Raw genomic sequence first — 23,681 nt, forward strand, 5'->3', positions numbered from 1 at the left:
TTCTTGTTTCAAAAGCACACATTCTAGGTCATTGCTTCATCATTGAGTCATCCTGGTTCAAACTTACATGGTGAATTGCCAAATATTTCAGTGGCTTAAAGTGCTCATGTTTTGTTTCTAATGATCTTAGTTTAGACAGAAGGTGGCTTTACCACTGCAGCGACAAAGAACAAGCTGTTGTGTGTTTCTCGTGGATGGAGGTGATATTCTCAGCAAGCCAACAGTATAAACACACAGGCCATCACTTATGCTCGCCACACACCGAGATGCTTATTTATGACCTTGTTTATGCTGGTTTGTGAGCTGACAAATTTAACTGACCTCAACTGTGCCTGTCCAGACATTGCTTCATAATGCAACTGATAGAGGAATATTCTAGGTTCAATACAAGTTAAGCTCAATCAACAGTTTTTGTGACACTTACAATGGAAATTGATAGGCCAGTTATTTAGAGGATTTAAAAGAAGAGATGTAAAGCTTATAATTTTATAATTGCACTTTCTTCTTGTAAAATGGACAGCATTTGTGGCATAATGTTGACTGACCACAAAAAAAAAAAAAACCTGATTCACCCATTGTTTTCTTTCAAAAAAGTGTGAATAAATAAAATGGGTCAATTTGTGGAGGATTTAAAAGCAGACATGTGAAGCTTAAAATTCATTAAAAACATATATGAAAAAATTATTTCCTCTGTTAAAACTGACAGCATTTGTGGCTAAATTTGGACAACAACAGCAAAAAAAGAACTCAACCTTTTAAAAAATATATATTAATAAGGTTAAAGTGAGGCACTTCCAATGAAAGTGAATGGGGCCATTTTTGGAGGATAATATTTATTCATTTATAAAAGCATTTTTGGCAGAGTTGTAGAAGTAAATCAGAACTTCACACAGAAAACATTTACCAGTTTATTTCCTTCTAAAAACTGTTTAGTGCTCTTGCACTAAAACAGAAAACCCCATTCACTTCCAATGTAAGTGCATTACTGTAACCTCAATTATTTAGGAAGACAATGAGGGGCAAGTTGAAAATAAATTTGTACTGAACTGAGAATATTCCTTTAGAGATAGTTGGGTTTACTTCATTTGTGAAATTTATTCTGTTTTGCCCCAACGCAAATTATTCAAACAAATCCTGCATGTTTTTAAACGAGGGAAGGGAGACATGTTGAATAAACGTACATGATTAAGTGTTGATCTCCAAGGGCTGTTGAATAATCAGCGTATTTGTGTAAACACATGTTGTCAGGATCACTAAATATAATTGAATATGAGCAGTCAGTTGATGCTATAAGCAATTTTGTTTATGTGTCTTGTTTGTGAACCTCATACTGGATAGATTGAGCAATGTTTGAGCCAAATCGCTATGTCATAGATCTGAGGTCCACCATGTTGACCTAGTTGTTCCCAGTCTTCTAATGTTCAGGACAGAGCACTTTAGGTAATGACCATAAACTGACCTTAAATTCTGATCCAGGCTGACATCCCATGTAACTCAACCCTGCATTTAAATATAACCCTCAACACATGTTTTATCTGTACTTAAAACCAAACCTACCTACAGTAACACCTGTTTCAATGCTGTTTTGCATATTGGAGACCTGCAGTGGCTCAGTGAATTATTTAGGGCCTTTCTTATCAATAAGAAATGCCAAAGTGCCACATCTGTGCACTTGGTGCTTCTCGAGGATGTTCTATTTCTGCCCGCTGTGTAACCTGACGCTGGCTCATGTTTCAGTACCACTGTGACACAGCAGTGGGGGAAACTTTCCACCACACCATCACCAGGGATGCCTGTCTAACGTCGGCCATGATAGCATGGCACCACGGGAAGAAAAGGCCACGGGAACTGATGCAGAATAATCTCATTGATAGCGGCTGACAGGCAGATTACTTGATAATCTGTTGTAGTGTCAAAAGTGCAATAAAGCAAATGTGGAGTGTGGATAATTAGTTGCTCAAGAGGTAATGGCCACTGAATAAACTAATTAACAAAGTAACCAAATGATCATCAAAGTGGGTTGTGTATGTATGAACTTATTTATTTAATTTATTTTGTTATATAGTGAAGAAGTATTCTTTGACAAATATGGACATCTGAGATTTAAAAAAAATTCTAAAAATCTAGCTCGAACCATGTATTTACAAATGTTTGTAATCCTTGTATTCATGTTGGCTTCATACATTTTTAAATACATTTATGTTTAAATAATATTTATATTAACATAATAATATTTTTCATATTTTTTATAATATTTTGATGTTCAATGCTATTTTTGATATTTAGTATTATCTATAAAATATAGAAACCTATAGAAACTACCATTGTTAATGCTTGAACAATGTTTTTTTTGACAACAAAGTGGCTTCCTGCATATTGAACCCTGACTTTAATTTGGCACACAAAAGTATATCATGTTAATAATATATTTGTTACAAATACGTGTTTTAAAAAAGCTCAAAAATTATGCTAAGAATTTATTTTTTCCCAAGAATTTTATGACACTATATTAAAAAAAGTAATTAAACTATTCACCTGTAGACTTTCTGAAATAATCTTGTGTCATTTAGTGTCATATTTTCACTTTTTTCTGTTTGCCATTCTTTAATATATATTGCCTTTTATGGTGGCACTATCAAGCTTCAAGACGTGCTTAGAAACCTTCTCAGTCTGTCTTACTGCTCTATCTAGGTATCTTGGTGTAACCTTTCTCTAATTCATCCATCCCAAATATGGAAGTCCCGGAAGCGGCTGCCCGTGGCTCAGCTGAGTGACAGCAGGGGAGCGACGGGGGCACACGACCAGACCGCGCATCTCGCTTTTCCTAAAGAAAACGTGAGAGTAAACCCCGGAACCCTTGTCAGAGGTAGTATTTCGGTAAGAATGACTCTGTGTCATGCTATTATTCCTGGTCGTTAGTGGGACGTTTGGGTCACCCGCTCTGAGCGGGTGGGAGGTTCTCATGGAAACGTGCGCGTTTTTGTGTTTGGAGTCGATTTTGGCATGAACTAGCACAATTTTAGGTTGCAGTGGTGTGTCGGTGTCAGAGGGCAGGGTGCCTTATCTTTTCACTAATTGCAGGATCTGTCAGTTGTTATATCAGCGCGTGCAGGCGTCTGCTGTCTGTGGGATAGAGATGATGAGACAGGCTAGTTACTTTAGCTACATTTTAAGTAATGCTACTGTCTAATAGCCTTGTATAATAGCCTGGTCATAAATCAATAGGGTAGGGTGACATACTCCCCTTGTAGGCGTGTATATTGGCTAGATATTACAATATTCAACATTCCTTTATAAAATGTTTTCATAGTTTTGAATAGTATTTTATGTATATATAATATGTCCCATCACCATATAATCGAACACACATGGCTTGCATATTTGCTATATTTCAAAAGTTTGTTTATAGAAGACATTTTTGCAATTGTATTATTATTATTTTTATTATTATTATATATATTTTTTTTTACAAAATATTACCTATTACAAATATAAAAATATAATACAAAAAAGTATTAAAAATGTAACACTACTGCCAATGCTTCTAATTCTAGTGCTATATATATATATATATATATATATATATATATATATATATATATATATATATATATATATATTTATTTATTTTTTATTTTTTTTATAGAAGTTATTTTAAATATAAATAGTGGATGAATTGTGGATTTCCTGGTATATGCTTACATAAACACTCACAGACCCTCAGTCACCTTCTCTACCCTGTATACGGGTTAAAGGGTTAGTTCACCGAAAAAATTTTTTTTATGTAATTAATAACACACCCTCATGTCGTTCCAAACCCGTGAGACCTCCGTTCATCTTAAAACAGTTTAAGATATTTTAGATTTAGTCGGAGAGTTTCTGTCCCTCCATTGAAAACGTATGTACAGTATTCTGTCCATGTCCAGAAAGGTTATAAAAACATCATCAAAGTAGTCCATGTGACATCAGAGGGTCAGTTAGAATTTTTACATTTGATAATACATTTTGGTCCACAAATAGCAAACACTATGACTTTATTCATCATTGTCTTCTCTTCCGTGTCTGTTGTGAGCGAGTTCAAAACACAGCAGTTTAGTGATATCTGGTTCGCGAACGAATCACTCGATGTAACTGGATCTTCTTGAAACAGTTCACCAAATCGAACTGAATCGTTTTAAACGGTTCACGTTTTTTTTTTGTTGATTGATTCTGAACTGATTCTGTGCTAATGTTATGAGCGCGGGTAAACCGAAGGCTTGAATGAAGGGCAATCTTCACCAATGACGCCATTACATAGAGCGCAAAAGAACCAGTGAACAATTTTCTTTAACAAGTTTATTGAAACGAATTGTCCGGAAGAATCGGTTCACGGAAAAGAACCAAACTTCCCATCACTACTGGTGATCTGAAAACCGATGCAACCGGTTCTTGACTCGAAAACAGGTTAATGTTTTGTACATTATCTGGCTTGGCTTAGTGTTCATCTTCAGTTCTCTCTTCACAGCAGTTCAGTCAGTGTACTGTTTGAGTACATGCATTACTCCGGGATATTGGTTTGTTTTAACTCAGAGGGAGCGTCAGCCACATTAAAAAAGTTAACATCTTAAGTAATTTGTGGATGAATGCCTATTGGAGACGAGAACCGTTTCAAACGATTCAGTTCGATTTGGTGAGCTGGTTCAAGAAGATCCGGTTACATCGAGTGATTCGTTCGTTCGATAAGTTAACTTCATCACTCTTGAAATATTAGTTCAGCAGCATTTATCAAGCGTATGACAGACTAACCACACATATGCCACCAGGCTTAGGCAATAGTATTTTATTTAACAAAGGCCCTCTAGATATTTTGAGTCATTTTTTTGCTCTATAATGTTGAGCACTGTGCTCAAGTCATGTAGCCACTGATTAGATGATCTCCACTTAAGCTGGAGGTTTAGTGCCCTGTGCTTTAGAAACGATTCTGTCCATGTCACAAGCTCAGAGCTTATTCTTCCTCTCTGAAAAGCCCAACTGAGGCCCAGGTCAGGCATTTGGCAGGCCCTAGAGAATTCTCTAGAGAGATAACAAGATGACGTGAGCATTTCCACACTGGGTCACTATTAATTACTGCTGACGTGTGTCACCGAGAGAGTTGCTCTTTTAGCAGCTACATGTTAAATGCAGCAAATACAGCTCTTTTGTTGTCTGTTCTCTCTTTAATGTGCGGGTGAATGAATCAGTGTGGTGCGCTGTTAGCTCCTCGCTGCTATTGTATGATGTTGGATTGTGAAGGTGATCAGGTTAATAAGTTGCTAATTATGTCTGCAGGATTGTGCTCATTTGTATGTGTGATTTCTATATACATTATATCAGTCTTTTTAATTTGGTGGCAGTCATGATTTCTCAATTGAATCAGAATAGTTGATCAGATATATGTATATAAAGGGAATCTACAATACTTTTGAAAAAAATCAGAGATAATAGGTAACAGTGATCACAATGTGGTTATTATTCTTCAGTGACATGAACCAGATTGCATGATCAAATTCCACTTCTTTCCTCTAATAAAAATGATAACGATGACAAACTGTTTTTTAAGATATAATGTTTATTATACCAGCATGAGATTTAATTTCTGCGAAATTTGATTCAATCTATTTATTTAGTACATTTACATTGTTAGCCAAAATGTTTTGAAATTGTATTATTTCATACTTTTTTACTTTTTAAGTGTGTGTGTGTGTGTGTGTGTGTGTGTGTGTGTGTGTGTGTGTGTGTATATATATATATATATATATATATATATATATATATACGTATATATATATACATACACAGATATGTATATGTTTGTGTGTGTGTGTGTAAATATACATATATATGGTCTTATGACTGATTTGAAGTTTTTTTTATTAATAATGACTAAATGACTAATTATGGCTAAAACATTTCAAATATAGGACAGAATTTGTATTGTGATCAAGTGCTCAGATGGAGGCTGAGACATGTCAAAATAGCAGTGATATTTATGGTTTGTACTGTATACTGGTTGAGGGTTTTAATATGAGGATGAACATGTTAAGTAATTAAATCGTTTGATAAACTGCTGTACTGTTACATTCCTGTTAGCAGATGAGTATTGAGGTGTGGTCATGTGGACGGCTGCCAGTGAACCCTCCACGCCTTCATATACTCAGTGTGTGTCTGCTAGATTTGCAGAAAGCCAATTTGAGCTAATACGTCACCATTTATAATAATATATTAATACCATTGTAATAATAATCCTTTCCATTTTTTTTGAAAATGGATGTTATTGATAGGTGTGGTTGGTTAATGTAATGTTTATTGTTATTATTAATCATTGAGTAAACAAAAAGTGTTTTTAACGTAATCCCATTCTTGCAAAATTTTTGCATACATTATTGTTGTCATGTTTCTCTGGGATATGTGCAGTTTTAATGTAACAGTAAACAGAAATGGATTTATTGACTAGGTTTTATTGACTGGTACTCAGGTCATGAAGTCTCAACAAATCAAACAGCTTTCATAGGCCATAATGGCCTCTGTTTCTCCAGGACCATTGTCATGGAAGCCCTGGTTGAGCGTCTGGAGCAGGCAGTGATTCGTCTGGAGGCGGTGGCGATCAAACTGCAGAACTGTCCTGGGGGTTTGGTCAATGGGGACATCAGCAGCATGATCAACGGAGGTACCAGAAGAACAACAATGCTTGACAGCAGTTGAATTATTCAGTATCTTCATAGTTTTTATTTATGAAGTATATGATGTAAAAATGCTGTTGTGGTCTGTTTCGAGGAGTCCACAGGGCATTGTCTGTACAGATTATCATAAGAAGAAACCTCTGACCTTTAGGGTTTTCTTCTTCATAGGAAAAATATTCTCATAGGAACAGAGTGGCATTGTTCTTGGCACACTGCACATAGACACAATCTGAAATATATCAGTGAATGGGATTTCTGAATTTTTTCTTGTGCCTCCTCCAGTTTCTAGTTTGTGTTTGCAATTGCTCTTTCAATGTTTTCAGTCTTTTTTCTTTTATTATGACCAATCTTCTTTTTTTTTCTAAATATTTTGACTTCTGTTATACATTCTTTAAATAGTGTCATAATTACTACTAATAACAATAATATTGATACTACAATTAATCATAATAATACTACTAATAATTTTAATATGAATTCTTATTTTCAGTAGAATTATTTTGTTTTAGCTGTTTTATACTGTTTTATTTTAGTCATTTTGTTTTGTGTCAAATCGCTGAAATACAACTAAATAACTAAAAAATATACAGGATTCTAAAATTGTTTGTCTTGTATATGCTTGTTTTAAAAAATAATATTGGTTGATCTTTATATTTCATTGTCTTGTCAAAGATCTCATTAATTCCTTATCGACAAACTCTTGCAATATCAACATTTCTTGCCTTTTCCAACCCTGACATCCCAAACAATGAATGAGATTTTAAAGAGTCATGTGTTGTTTGTGCTGTTAGACTCTGTTTATTCAGTTGAATTGATTTCTGTGGTCTCTTTGCTGTCTCTTTGATTTGAAGGTGAATCCGAAAGCATGGAGGCGTTCGATCATTTGCTGAATGGCTCAGTGTCTGAATATTTGAGAACCAGCACAGCTATTGGTGGAGATGTGGCAAAGCATGTAAGTGTGAGCAGTTGTGAATATCAATGTCAAAGGAGATTTTACAGAGAGACAGGAATACTGACAGAAGATGAGCAGAGGTAGATAATATAAGAGTGAAGTCGTTCTCCTAAGAGCTCTTAGTTTATAGCACCAAATGACCGCAGAGACTAACAGACGTCCAAGTGTCAGCCCAACAGTACAGCTGCTCCGGGAGCTCACAGCTGTTGCTGGCCAGGTTCACATAACTCTGCTATATTTGACAATTGACTTTTTAAATCCAGTCACACCATAACAAATGGAAAACGTTTTATTAAAATCTGAAAGCAGATGTTTGAAAAATGAAAAAAGTGAAGGTAGAACAGCTTTTGTTTGTCTAAAACTTATTTACAGAGACAACTCTCAGCTTGTTTAAACTGTTACTTATTTTTGCTGCAGCAATGGAGTGCTGTATTAGTGTCTTGCTGGAATGGAAAATTACTGTTTTGCAGTGTTAATAAAAAAAAAAAAAAAAGGATATATGAACTTCTGGGTTATTATGAAATTATCTAAAATGTTTCAAAAAACACTAAGCATAATAATAATGAAACAACAACAACAAAAAAACAATTCTGATGGTGTTGTTTCAAAATATACTATTGTTTAAAAGTTTAGGTTCCATAGGAGTCCTTACCATCAATCATTTGTCTTAAGTGTCATTTTTTCAAAATTGAGATTTATACATCATCTGAAATCTGAATAAATAAGCTTTCCATTGATGTATGGATTAGGATCAGACAATACTTGGCCGAGATACACTATTTGAAAATCTGAAATCTTGAGGGTGCAAAAAAAATCGGAATATTGAGAAAATCACCTTTGAAGTTGTCCAGATGAATTTCTTAGCAATGCGTATTACTAATCAAAAATTAAGTTTTGATATATTTACAGTAGAAAATGTACAAAATATCTTCATGGAACATAATCCTTACTTAATGTCCTAATGATTTTTGGCATAAAAGAAAAAAGCAATCATTTTGACCCATACAATGTGTTTTTGGCTATTGCTACAAATACACCCCAGGGACTTAAGACTGGATTTGTGCTCCAGGGTCACATTTGTCAGTGAGTGCTTCTGTCCTATCGCAAGGTACTTTTTGAGATGATAGCATGCAAACAATAACTGAAATGTTGGGGCTTCTTTTTGGCTGACAGTACATAACGGACTATATGGCTTACATTTCGTGGCCAGTCGCTACTGATTGGTAAGAGCCGCTTGAGAAACGAGGCGCTGGACAATGTACTTAGTGTACACAGAGGCACAGTGGCTCATTCTAGTGATGGAATGTAATATTATGAGAAGAGGGAGAGGGAAGGGGTGAAAAAGAGCAGAAAGAAAGTGGGAGAGGGATGTATGTGTCCTCATTGTTAACAGTGGTATTCTCAGAGAGGAAACATTTCCCTTTTGGTATAATAAGAGATGAGAAATGGCTCTTTGAATATGTGTGTGAATGTGTACGCGGGATCTTTCGCTCAGAACTTATCATGTTCTGTAGGTCTGTGTGGATGTGGTCTCTTTGAGGGTTTTTAAATTTGTTCACGCCAACAACTTCCAGAGATGATGATCCCTTAAGGATGCTCTTCCTAAAATATAAAGGCAGCTGTATATTTTCACTATATACAAACCCATTTATAGAGTGTAAAGTTTACTTGTCATTTTTAAAAATAAATAATTGACTTTTATATGAATGTATTAAAATATATGGAAATAATTATATTTATTACAATCGGTTTAAATAGTACTATATAATATAATAAATAAGCACAATGCTTCCCACAAAAAAATATCAAACAGCACTGTTTTCAACACTGATTATAAAAAGAAATGTTTCTTGAGCAGCAAATCAGCATAGATTTCTGAAGGATCATGTGGCACTGAAGACTGAAAATTCAGAAATAAATTACAGTTTAAAATATATTCATGCTGAATTAAATTCCACAATATTGCTGTTATTTCTTTGTTTTTGGTCAAATAAATGTAGCTTTGGTCAGCATAAGAGACTTTTGTCAAAAACATAAAAAAATCTTTCCAACCCCAAACATTGAAAGGTAGTGTACATAATAATATATATTATAATACTTACTAAATAAATATAATTTTTATTTACCCAGTATTAGAATCTTAGCGGAACATCTTCAGTTGAATTGATGCCTTTGTACTGAAATGTGCAAACAAAGAGAGGTCAATGGGATTTCAAATAACTGATTAAAACATGATATGTTTTAGGGCTGCACGATAAATCATGAAAATCTGCTCCATGTGAAAGCATGCAGGTGATGGAGATTTACCGCTGATTACAGAACTGGCTTTACTGACAAGATGCACATTAAATATTGCATGTGATTTATTGTGCAGCCCTAACATGTTTATATTTATGAAAGTGTGATAACTGAAATAAACTATGATTGCACAGTTATTGTTTTTCAATTCAGTTAAGATTGGCATCAAACTTCTGAGAAGAGTTCTTCAAGAGATTACATTTAATATCGCTTTCTCCTCTGCCACACACTGCTGATCTGAACCACCGCAAGATTGTCTTGATTTAACCAGGAGTTATGCAGCGATGACCTTTTGAACCCGAGAGTGTGGGAATTACTGATGAGAGATCCTTTACCTCGAAAGGCAACATTCACCCATCTTAGTTTCTCATCAGTGCTGAAAGAGATGGGCTTGGAGAGCGTTTTATCTCCTATAGTCAGCTCCTTTTAAGGTAAAACAGACCTCTGGCTTTCCCTGTGTTTTGCAAGAGGAAATCTTTTCCTAAATGTAGGATATGCCTCAATTTGTGTGTATGTGTGTGTGTAGCAAAGGGTTCAGTTCTCTCACTTTAGGCTTTACTTAATTTAGGCGATTCTTTAACTTTGGGTACTTTATGTCCCCAAGGTTGATTTTGATATAACTTTTTGCTGTATAAAGGTCACATTAAACTGTCTTCAAAACGTTCTACTTTGCTTTCATAAATTATTTTGCTGCTTCTCAATGCCCTTTTTGATTTGATTTTATCGTTATTCCAAAACCTTGGAGTTTCAATCTTATCTGAAAATCCATCATACAAATAGTATTACATTACATTACATTTTAAATAACATGATTGATAACATAATTAATTTGAAAATAGAGTGGAATAATTTCAAAATTTTTTGTGTGAACATTATATTAAAGGAAAAAAAGAGAAACAAGGTGTCAAAATATATTATTAATATATATATATATATATATATATATATATATATATATATATTTTTATTTTTACATTTTTTTTTGCATTATCATTCAGCCATTTCTTCTTTCTTTCATTTAGGACACAAATGTTAGATATGAAATTAGCTTTAGCAATACAAAGGCATTTTATTTCAAATAATGCTTATAATGTCAGTTCCACCATAAAATGCTATTAAGTACAATACTTCTATATATATATATATATATATATATATATATATATATATATATATATATATATACTACTTTTTTTTCACTTATTTTTATTTTTATATATATATATTTATACTACTTTTTTTTCACTTTTATTTATTTTTTTATACAACAGGCAGAGATGGTGAACAATGCCCTCCATGTCCAGCGAGCTTTCCTCAAGATGGCCATGACACACCAGGAGCCAGCAAAGGTAAAACCAGATTAATATGTCTGCATATGATTTCATTCACATTTAAACTAGATGTATTGTAAACTTACGACATGTGACATTTTTACAGTTTTGTGGTCATAAAATAATCAGTTGAACTGAAGCACTGTTAGCATATCCCACACTACAGAGTTTGTCATATTTTAAGCACCATAATAACAATGTTTAGTTTGACTGAAAGTGCCTGCTGGGAGAGTCTCTTCAGCAAATGACCCATATGACTCTGTCTGTGGAGTCTCAACAGATGTCTACCTGCAAATTTCTTCTGGATTGTGAGTTTGAGTGACGCGTGAGTCACATACAGAAGGAAGGTTTGGAGGGGGATTTGATTATTGGTTGTTGATTAGATGGAGGCAAGAAATGTGCTTCAGAAGAAATCATGATTTAATATTTGTTTAAAAAAAATAACAGTATATGAGGCTGATTAAACAATCAAACAACATAAATCAACATTTGCTGGACATTTACTCACACTCAGGCCTTCCAATATAAAGATTAATTTTTCTTTTTTTCATTGGAACGGATTTGGAGAAATTTAGCGTTTCATCACTTGGATCATCTGCAGTGAATGGGTGCCGTCAGAATGAGAGTCCAAACAGCTGATAAAAACAACTAATAATCCACAAGTAATCCATGTGACTCCAGTCCATCAGTGAACGTTCGGTGAAGGGAAAAGCTGTGCATTTGTAAAAAATAAATAAATAAAATAAATAACATTAATTTACAAGTTTATTATCATTAAAATGGCACTTCTGGCTAAAATGCAAAATAAAGTCCATCATCCATAATAATGCTTTCTCCAGTAAAAAAAAAGTACATATCCACTTGTTATCCACTATCATCAATATCCATGACATTTTTGTTTAAAACTGTTTTGCTAAACAGTGCTTGATCTATGCATATTTCTTCTGATACAGATGAGAGGACTCTAATTTTAACCAGAGGCATTGGTTTAAAGTTAAAATGTCTTAATGATGATTGTGTTGATTACAGACCAGCAGCTTTCCACTGCATGAGTTTATAGTGATGTTTTTATCAGCTGTTTAGACTCTCATTCTGACGGCACCCATTCACTGCAGAGGATCCACTGATGAGCATTTGATGTAATACTGAATTTCTCCAAATCTGGACAGATGAATGAATTCATCTACATCTCGAATGGCCTGAGGGTGAGTACATTTCTAGCAAATTTTCATTTCTGGGTGAACTATTCCTTTAAGGGTGATATAAATTCAGTGCTTTTCAACTTAAAACGCTCTGTTCTGCTGTAATGCCGACCTCATACTCTCCTCCATACTGTTCTGAGCGATGTGGTCAGCCATGCGACTATAGTTTCTGTTCACATAGGGATTACCTCTCCTGTTTTAAAGATTGCCAATGCGACACATTCCTGGTGCATTCACACAGTGGCCAGGGGGAAGTGCAGGGGGCCAGCGTGATGTCATGTCATCGGACTTTGGTTCATGTTGCCCAAACAGAAAGAAGATCAGAGGCCAAAGGCTATTGGACGAAAGTAGGATGGAGAATTAAACACTGGATAATAAACACACAGGTGGTTGGAAAAGCGCTGTAGCAAGACTGTTTGCAATATTTCGTGTGTTTTTGTTCAGATGTTAATAGTGATTCATGTTTAATTTGAACACAGATTCAATATTTACTGAACTCATTGAGATGTACACAGCTGAGGGCCAAATCTCTGATCTGTATGTGTCAGACTAATGGCCATTGGCAGAAAATCCCATGAGATAAGATGTTTGTCTTGCACCGTTTGTGCAAACAGACATGAATGATACCTTAAATCATGTTTGTTGAGGACAGTTGTGCTATTCCTTTTCTAAGCAAATCTAATGCTAATTAAATGAGGCAAAAAAACGCCTATAGACATGCATAGGGGAATAACAACCTATCATGAACAATCTCACATTGTGGTGGTTGTATCTAATAACTAATTCAAAACACATCTGCAATGGTCAGATACATTGGTGAGGGGACGAGGGTATTTCTGCCACAAATCTGAATGGAAAAACACTCAACCTGAATTAGATATGCTAAGAAAAGACTGGCAAACATCTATGTAGGACTCTACTGTACACACAGTCACCCCAGCTAAGCTTCAAAATAATTCTTAAATACGTTTTTTTTTTTTTTTACAAACATTCTCTCACTCACACACACACACACACACTATGTTTAGCCATTGTTCCTCTCCATCAGTAGTGTGAAGTGCATATAGCTCCCAGGAGGGAAGCTGGACAGTTGCCCTAAACCTCTGGCTTTTCTCTCTCTGTATATGTGTGTGCGGGACTGTGCTTGCATTCTGTGGCTTTTTATGGGCATGTTCTATATTTGAGCCGGTGTGTTTCTGTGGCCCGGGTCACATGACAGGCCTGTCGCTGGATGAGGAGCGTTTGTGTGGCCTTTAGGCCGCAGCTGTTTCTCTCGAATTCCTCGTATAAAAGAGTTGTTCACAGTCAAAATGCATTGCACCGTGACTGACCAAGATGTTCAGTCTTGGGACAATAGTGAGGTCTTTTCTGTTGGTTCAGAGCATATTTGTCCATATGTTAATTTCTGGCCATTTTAAGTAACTATTTTAGTTCATAGAGTAAATATGTGTCCAATTATTTATCTAGAATTAGATTAGATTTTTTTTTTCTCATTAAATTACAACTATTTAATAAAATAAAAAAGTGAAATATTAAATTGCAAAAATTTAAATACATATTTTATTTTATGTAATTTAGATAATTATTATTATTTTTAAATAATTTAACATTTATAGTAGGTATTTTCTGTCTGTTCAAGGGATATATATTCACATCTTAATTCCTGGTTAATTTGAGTAAAGTAAATTTTACCTTCCAGAGTTATATAGCTAATATATTTCCAATTAAACAGTATATCGAGAGTTTTTTATTTCATTATATTTTATTATATAGATAGATATTCTCAAAAATAGGATAAGCTAAGGGCAATTTTTTTTGAATGTGAAGCAATCCTCTATTTTCTTACAATATAATTCATAATCTGCCAAGAAAGCTCTTAGCTCTGGCTCCATTCATAGCTCAGAGATAGGTAGGCTAATTCTGTCCCTCTCCTCCGCTGAGCATGATGGGAAGGGAAGGTCATAATGATGCTAGAGAGTTACTTGCACTTCGGACAGGTCTTAACAAGGGTTGAAATGTCCATTATTGATGAAAAAGGCATCTTTGTTCACAGAAATGGAAATCATGTGCATGTTGTTATTGGAGGAATTTCTGTAAATACACTTGCGCTCTTTCTCTTTGGCTCCCCCTCGCTCTTTATCACTTTGTCACACTTACACAGTCCACAACCCTCCACATTTCACACCAAAAACCAATGATGAGTCACATTCTGCCACAAAATGTGTAAATATAAGTGAACAAACACACATTGTACCAACATATACTGTCTAAAAACACACCGTCTGTCTTGTTTGTTTATCTGTCACTTATTTGATGAGGTTGAAGTCAGGTCAATTCTGTGATTTCATCTGATTTGCACATGAAGTTCAGCTGATAAGCCTGACTGAAAACATGAAGCGGTATTTTCATAAGAAATGGACTGAAATGGTGGACATGGCAACTGCTTGAACATAAGCATAAATACAAAAACGTTCATTTAACAAAGGAAACAGTGTGTTCCCTCTCGCCCTTGTTCAGAGGTAAACTGTAAACATCAGTACGGGACAGGGCCTTACAAGGCGAGGGGGATCTCCCCATCCCGGGCTGGAATGCGGAGTGGGAGGGTCGTGAAGCTCACTGGACGTTTCATTGGAAAAAACGTTCCCGCTATTAAAAGTCCGCTTGGGTGCCTCAGGCTCTGTGTTTTTCTCTGTGCTTGCTTAAAAGCTCCAATGAAATCAAAATCCAAGTTGCTGTGGAGTAGCTTTTTGTCCATGTTTTTTTAGTTTTAAAATACACTGTATGCTAATACTCTTTAAAATCGACACAGCTGACTTTTATCAGATCTGTCTTCAGGTCCTCAGTCACATTTTAGTTTTAGCGAACAATAACAAAACTGGATATGTGCTGCTCAAACTTCCCATCTCAAGTGGAAATATGTCAAAAAAACATCTTTAATAGAATAGAGTGAAATCTCTACAGAAATCTCCTTTTGTTCTTCTTTGAAATATATCATGAAGGCTGGGCTCACAGAGTTAACTGAATTATTAGACTAAGTTGATTGAATTATAAAAGTAAGGGATGGATATTTTATGAGTGGAAGTTTCAAATGAAATCACTAAAATGCCCAAGTACTGTGTTTATGCTGTTATTCCCATTCAGACAGAGATGGCTGACCTCCTCAGACCCCTCTCCGGCCAGATCCAGGAGATCCAGAATTTCCGGGAGAAGAAGCGTGGCAGCAGTCTGTTCAACCACCTGTCTGCCGTGAGCGAGAGCATCCCCGCTCTGGGCTGGGTGGCCGTGGTGAGCACTTCTCTCTGTCTCATACGTCCCGTGGACTGGGTGGTGTATTCTAGTCACTAACCTCCTGTATACAAACATATTTCTGTTATAACCGATCCAGAAAATGCCTGGTTTGGCTCATGCATCTTTTGCATTTTGAGTGGCTTAATGTTAAGGTTGCACTTTCAGATTCAGTGATGTCTTGATGCTAGCGATGAAAAGCCCACCAAATACACTTCAAACAATACCAAATCCATCCATTAGGCATATGTTCTTTGATTGTGACAACAGGCCGACCTCACACAAACCATCCGAGTCACTGGTGAGAGGACCACCAAACTGATGTTTGAATTTATGTTCATTTTCTCTTATGTAACCTCCTCTGATGTCTTTACGGTGGATGGCTGTATCTAATCTCTGCAAAGGGAATTTGGACTAAGACAGATCTGGACTCTATCATTTTTTGCTTTAAACTACCGCTGCTGTTTACATCAGAGTTTCAGAGCCTCAGTAATAGTGCTTGACTGGAAATTGATCGTTTTTTTTTTCTGTGCTTTTTATTTATATTAATAAGTAAGCTTCTTTAACATTGTTTTGAGCCTTTGTTTTCTTGCTCTGTCATGCAGTGTCAGAAACCAGGGCCGTATGTGAAGGAGATGAACGATGCCGCAATTTTCTACACAAACAGAGTCCTTAAAGATTACAAAGACACGTATGTGCATTGTTTTTAATTATTTAGTTCATATCAGGTCAGTTTGATATGTTAATGTGAAATGTCCCTTACAAGGTATTGTGATAATGGTTACCATAGCCATATATAACAGTATTTCTATTTGCTACACAAAGGATCTTCAAATGATAACATGATTCTACTGTACTTTGTTAATTTTTGTTAAACACAAAAAGTAATTTTCCCTCACAATCATCTAGCACATGAACATTTATGTTTTGATAAGAAAATAAGATTTATTTGTTCACTTGAACAATGCCATTGAAAGTTTTTGTTGTTTTTTCACTGACCCTAGAGACCCCCGTCATGCTGAGTGGGTGCGTTCCTATCTAAACATCTGGACTGAACTTCAGACCTACATCAAGGAGCACCACACAACTGGACTCATCTGGAGCAGGACTGTGAGTGAGACTTTCAGTTGGGATATGAGTTCAGGCTGACCTCACCTCACCTTGTCTGTATTCAGGAAGTATGATGTGAAAGTTCTTTGCCAGACGTAGAATAAGTACAGTTGTTGGTAATCAAAACCCTACATGAAGAAGTTAATTTGTCAATTTCTTAAAGACATAAACATTTTCAGTGCTTGATATTATGTTTCAAATTAGAAAAAAATGAAACTGCAGTACTGAAGAGCATATTTTCCATGTTTGGTCATACAGAGGCTGGTTGAATGCAGATGATTAACAGCTATACTATGCACATCCATCTAGATAAATAGTACAGTTATATTCATGCATGGCTGCCTTGGAAATGAATCTCTTCCAGTTAGGGATGCATACTGCTTATTACCTCACCGGAGTTTGAGAATTTTTAATTTATCAGTATATCATTCGATATCACATTTTTAATTCTTCATGATAATTTCCCTTATAATTTTACATTTAGATCCCAGTTTCTTTCATCTAACACTCACTTAAAGTTAATCTTTAAAAACACTAATAATTTACTAGTAATGACAATGTATAATGTAATCTTTAGCCAATTTCAAAACGAATATTAATTATTTAGTGCACATTATTTGTTATTTTGTGTTGCCTTTATGTTACACAACTAAACTGAGTTTAATCTATGAATAGAGTTTATTCTATATACAATGTTGTTCAAAAGTTAAGAAATAAATTCAGCCAGGATGCATTCAAGTGATCAACAGTGGCACTAAAGACATTTATAGTGTTACAAATGATGTTTCAAATAAATGTTGTTCTTATGAACCTCATATTCATCGGAGAAAAATCTTAAAATAAAATGTATCATGGTTTCCGAAAAAATATCAAGCAGCACAGCTGTTTTCTACATCGCCATCACAAAATAAATGACATTTTAACCCTTTAGACTACCCTAACCCTAACCCATATTTCACAATGTTACCATTTTTAATATAGATTTGATGCCTTGTTGAGTATAAGAGACTTATTTTAGAAACATAAAGAACAAATCTTACCAACCCCAAACATTTGAACTGTTTTTACGGACTTATACTTTACTGATAATATGTAGCAGTGTGTCTGGTTACAAAGAGTTTTAGAATATATATATATATATATATATATTGAAAAAAAAATTTTTTTTCAAACAACAGCTTCGAACTACTATTATGCATTTGAAAGAATACACAGTTATCCCCTTAAGTAGTTCTGGGACTTTTTGGGATGCTAAATCTTGTCTGTCACGAGGTGAAATAGTGTGTGTCAAACAGAAACCTGAGAGCCCTCACTGACTGTGTGTCAGCTGTCCCTCCTGCCATGAGTGTGTGTGGAGGACTGTATGGTGTGGACAGGTGGTCATCTGGCTCTTTTTGCATGGGGGGTTTACCATAGAAATGCCCCCAACAAAAGCCTAGTGTGTCTCTGGCTTACACACCTGCTCTCACACACACTCCTCGTAATTCAACCTCACTTCTCATATATTCCACATTATACCTTTCCTTTGACTTCATTTACTTCTGTATATCCTCACGCATCAGACACTGATCAGATCACTATGTATTTGTCTGCCATTTTTTCCAACTTCCTCTAACAGTTTGTTTAAGTACCTTTGCCTTTTCACCTCTTCACAAGGCATTGACCTTTTGGGTCAGAGGTTGGGTTGCCCAACTGTTTAACCTATGCTGAACATCAGCACAATTATTGGGGTTAGAAATGTGGGTGTTTGTACAAGACAGGAAAAGATGAGTGTGCAACAGTTGTTTAAGCCAGTTTAAGTGTTGAAGTGGGAACCGTGTGCAACTGTCAATGGCAGCTGTGCTGACAATATAGAACAGACATAAGTGTGCCGTCAGGGTCACACAATAGCCAACTGTGCCACACTGATCTGCTCTTTTACTTTAAATGTTGTTAAATAAGATTATCCCAGCTGTGCCAGAAACACATAGACTGATATTAAATTGTTTTGAATATCAGGATCTGATTATTAGAGAAAATCATCAATGAAACACCAATTGAGTATTGTTTACTTAGCACAATCCATGTAGCAAGGCTTGTCTCACTTTACTTATATTTATTGTAGAATTTTGTAGAAGTTTAAAAATTTTATAATATGTGTGGATAGATTTGAACACACATACTCATTCTTTATTATCTATCTATCTGTCTGTCTGTCTGTCTGTCTATCTATCTATCTATCAGCTTTTTATTTAAAGTGATCTCTCTAAAATTAAAATGTAGAAAAATATTGATTTTTTTAAACCCATTTAAATTATACAAACCTAAAAAATAAAAAAATAAAAAACATACAAAAATATTTCCTACTAATATAACCGTGTTTCATGTGTAACATTTCAGACTTTTGTTTTAAAAAACATATATTATAAATATGCAATATACATTTAACAAAACAAAAAAAAAACATATATATAACTTTTTTTAATGTTGATTTTATGGAGGTCACCTTTTTGGCACTGCATAGTCTTCATTCAGGGTCAGCAACTCTACAGACTAATCTATTGCCTCATACGCCACCTACTGGAGTATGACTCCCATTGCAGTGAATTCATCATCATGGAGTTAAAATGACATTTAAATAACCATTTTACTATTTAAAAAGAAAAATTGTTATTTGAGGCTGTGAGTTTACAGCTATACTGTGAATTCTGTGACATAAATATTGTGTTTTTAGTTTTGTTTTTAATTATGAGTTTTCAGCTTTTCCTGGACTAACTCTGATGTTCTCCACAGGGTCCTGTAGCCCCTCCCTCGCTGTTCAGTGCTCCCTCTGATGGTACCTGCGCTCCTCCACCTCCTCCTCCACCACCATGTCCTCCTCCAGTGTTCATGGATAACAGCCCTAAATCCGAGGACACATCAGCCCAGCATTCAGCTCTGTTTGCACAGCTCAACCAGGGAGAGGCCATCACTAAAGGTGGACAGGAAAACACCGCCAGACTACAAAACACTATACTGCCATCAAAACTGACATCAGGTGACGTGTTCTGCCTCCAGGTTTAAAACATGTGTCTGACAAGCAGAAGACCCATAAGCACCCTAACTTGCGCTCGGGAGGAAGGACACACCAGGCATCACCAGCCAAAAGTCAGAACTCCGGCTCGTCTGCCTGTGCATCTGCCAAGAAACATTCCCCCGTGCTGGAGCTGGAAGGAAAGAAGTGGAGGGTGGTAGGTGCCCTCGGCCCATCAACCTGCACATGTCTGACTGTGTTCAGCGTTACACCACCCTACACAATATAGTGCTCCTAATTATATAATAATTCTCAGTTGTATAGGAATTGTCTTCCAAAAAGTGGGTTTGATGAATGTAGAAATTTATTAATATTACACTAGCCACATACTTATAAACTAGGCTACTGAATCCTGCACTTGTAGTGACATTCTATTGATTTACCATGACTACAGCATGTGTTTAGTGGATCGTTTGTGTGTGTTTGTCCTGTAGGAGCATCAGCAGCGGTCTCAGGACCTGGTGATAGAGGAGACCGAGCTCAGACAGGTGGTTTATGTCTTTAGCTGTAGCAACTCCACACTCCAGATCAAAGGCAAAGTCAACTCCATCATAGTGGGTAAGAGGAGCTCCTCATAACACCAGCTGCTCTCATTCAGTAACGTTATCTTCTCCTTTATCATTGCACCACACACCACGCCTGGCCATTGTCTGTCTCTCTCTCTTCACAGATAATTGTAAGAAGCTCGGACTCGTGTTTGACAGTGTGGTTGGCATCGTCGAGATCATCAACTCCAGAGACATTCAGCTTCAGGTTAGACGTAAATGTTTGTGCATGACAAGATGCAGGCTGAAGTGTTTTGATCTGTGAGTGATCTGCACTCAGGGTTGTTATTGTGAAAGAGAACGTGTTGGCATAATGTATGTGCATGAATTATGGTCATCACTGCCTGGATCAATAAAGAATATCCCTGTCAACACAACTACGAATGTTGATGGTATGAATGTACGATCTGTTGATACTGAAGAGACGTTAATGTACATAAATTACAGAGTCATGCTTCAAACTTCAATTTTGTAGCTGCTGGGTGCCGTTATAGCAAGAATTACTAAGACGTTGCTACATAATATTGTCAAACTCATCAACCATATACAGAACCATTCTAAAGTTTTGAATTAGACATTTTTTTTAAATAAATTTTTTTATCTGCAAGGATTCATTAAATTGATCATTAGTGACAAAAATGTTCTGTTTCAAATAAATGCTGTTCTTTTTCATTTTATAATAATCAAAGTATCCTGAAAACAATAAGCAGCACAGCTGTTTTTACTTAAAAATATTTTTTTTTGAGCAGCAAATCAGCATATTAGAATGATTTCTGAAGGATCATGTGATACTGAAGAAAATTCAGATTTGTCATCACATGAATAAATTACTTAAAAAAAACGTATTTTTCTAAACTATAAGTCGCACTTTTTTTCATAGTTTGGCTGGCGCTGCGACTTATAGTCAGGTGCGACTTATTTATCAAAATTAATTTGACATGAACCGAGAGAAATGAACCAAGAGAAAACATTACCGTCTACAGCCACGAGAGGGCGCTCTATGTTGCTCTATGCTCCTGTAGTCTACACTGAGCAGCATAGAGCACCCTCTTGCAGCTGGAGATGGTAATGTTTTCTCTTGATTCTTGGTTCTAAATAAATGTGACTTATAATCCAGTGCGACATATATATGTTTTTTTTTGCTCATCATGATGTACTTTTGGACTGATGTGACTAATACTCAGGTGCGACTTTGAGTCTGAAAAATACGGGTATATTAAAATAGAAGTTATTTTAAATGTAATGTTTCACAATATTACTTGTTTTATTGTATTTGTATCAAGTAAATGCAGCTGTGTTGAGCATAAGAGACTTTTGTAGCTCGTTTTCACCAAGTAGGAACTCATGGCTCAAAAGTGCTAATTCTTTTATTCTTTTAATTGTCGTTTTTGACTTTGAACTATATTTCGTTGCATGTGAACACAACATAACTTGTTTTTTGGCCTTTCAGGTAATGGGTAAAGTTCCTACTATTTCCATTAACAAGACTGAGGGGTGCCATGTCTACTTGAGCAAGGATTCACTTGACTGTGAGATTGTCAGTGCCAAGAGCTCCGAGATGAACGTCCTTGTTCCTGAGGGAGAAGATGATTATGTGAGTTTATTTACACTGAAAATAGCTACCAACAGAGCTACCCTAACCTTTCATTTTAACAAACAACTTTCTTGATAGATTATATCATGGTACCAAAATAACAATGTTCCATTCCAGAGGTTTGACCTGCTTTACATTCAAATGTTTTAGAGACATTGTTTATACATTATTTGACTGATATGTTCTTGTATATTCAACAGAGGGAGTTTCCAATCCCAGAGCAGTTTAAAACGGTTTGGGACGGCTCCAGTCTGGTGACAGAGCCCGCAAAGATCGCTGGTTGATTCCGTTTGCAGATTTGTCATCTCTTTCCTTCTACCCAGAATTCTTCATGCACTTTCACTGTATCACTATGTTAGATGAGACGTAAGAATTCATACATTGTGGTAGTGTGAGTTGTAGATTAAGGCTCATAAAATACAAATTAAGAGCAAAATATGGACAAACAAGTGTCATTTTCAAAATATATGAATAATTATGCATAAAAAATACACAGGATGACACCATTATGTAGTTCAGTCAGCAACTCAAAGTAAAACTCCAAGTTAAAGTAATAAATAAACAATTACATTTTTATAATTTTCCCCCCAAGGTTTTTTTTTTCTGTCTTTTTTGACATTATAAAATACTTTGTCTTTATGTCATAAATTCTCATGTTAAATACATTTTGGTTCTTTTTAGAAGCAATAAAAAGACAGAATATTTTTAAATATATTATGACTTTTTAGGTATAACTTGTTTTTTATAGGGAAACTAGCCTTTTGTGTTTTGTGTAGTAACATTCGACATTTACTACAGATTTACTTTCTGATCGTAACATTTTCTTCTGCAAAAAAAAACATGTTTATTTGGAAGGTTAAACTTGTATGTTCAGGCTTTGGACGCAGAATATGTGATTTCATGAGCAGAGGAGAAAAATCAACAGACATTTTACAATCAAACCGCTTTTTATTCTATGAGTCTGATAACTGGTCTTTGTTCTGGAAATGAATCAGTGCCTTTGGAGGAATTTTTATAAGATTTTATATTATTTTAATATAGTTCAAATATTGCTTTATATTTCATTTATAATCTCAGACTGCTCATTTTTGAAATTAACTTTTGTTCATCAAATATTTGCATTGACAGCCACCACATGTCATTCAACACCATCAGGGCTGTAATTACATCTGCTGTGCTATAACTAAGTATTCGGCTAATAAATATCAAACTTTGTGTCCAAAATAGTTTCTATATGTTCTCACATTGTACTTTTTACATCTGCGTGAAAATTTCAATGCTTTAAATGGTTCTTCAAAAGGAAGGTCTTGAACATTTAATCTAATTTTGAATGTATGCCAACATGTGTTAATATGTAGCATCCTTCAGTCCTTAAAAGGGAATCATGTTACATTTGCTTGGTCAGTAAACAGTCTACATTTAACTTCGGCATAATGACGCTTAAGCACAGAAGAACATGTACAATGTATTAAATCACACACCTTAAATTGTACTTTACCTAAATATTTGCATGTTACCAGATCAATTTAATCAAATAAAGTCATTTTGAACTCACTATACTGTTATTTGTATTTTTTTTACAATCTTCTGTTTAAGGTTTAGTTGTTCTGTAGC

General features: G+C 35.3%; 1 protein-coding gene across 3 annotated transcripts; it reads left to right on the plus strand.

Annotated features, from left to right (window-relative positions):
* Positions 1-2,713: 2,713 nt before the first annotated feature.
* LOC127935887 (adenylyl cyclase-associated protein 2) lies at positions 2,714-23,621 on the plus strand. 3 transcript variants are annotated; one of them, XM_052534097.1, is made up of 13 exons: positions 2,714-2,877; positions 6,555-6,685; positions 7,550-7,650; positions 11,220-11,297; positions 15,623-15,766; positions 16,372-16,457; positions 16,771-16,876; positions 19,649-19,832; positions 19,913-20,085; positions 20,363-20,486; positions 20,599-20,681; positions 21,924-22,067; positions 22,268-23,621. In XM_052534097.1, the coding sequence occupies exons 2-13, from the start codon at positions 6,565-6,567 to the stop codon at positions 22,349-22,351; spliced, it is 1,428 nt and encodes a 475-aa protein (XP_052390057.1). In that variant the 5' UTR covers positions 2,714-2,877; positions 6,555-6,564; the 3' UTR covers positions 22,352-23,621. The 3 variants fall into 3 exon arrangements, with proteins under 3 accessions (XP_052390057.1, XP_052390059.1, XP_052390058.1); XM_052534099.1 differs by lacking the exons at positions 2,714-2,877; positions 6,555-6,685; positions 7,550-7,650 and adding an exon at positions 12,355-12,484; XM_052534098.1 differs by lacking the exons at positions 2,714-2,877; positions 6,555-6,685; positions 7,550-7,650; positions 11,220-11,297 and adding an exon at positions 14,365-15,316.
* The last annotated feature ends 60 nt before the right edge of the window (positions 23,622-23,681 follow it).

Source organism: Carassius gibelio, chromosome A19 (genome assembly GCF_023724105.1).
Source record: "Carassius gibelio isolate Cgi1373 ecotype wild population from Czech Republic chromosome A19, carGib1.2-hapl.c, whole genome shotgun sequence".
Taxonomy (NCBI): Eukaryota; Metazoa; Chordata; class Actinopteri; order Cypriniformes; family Cyprinidae; genus Carassius; species Carassius gibelio.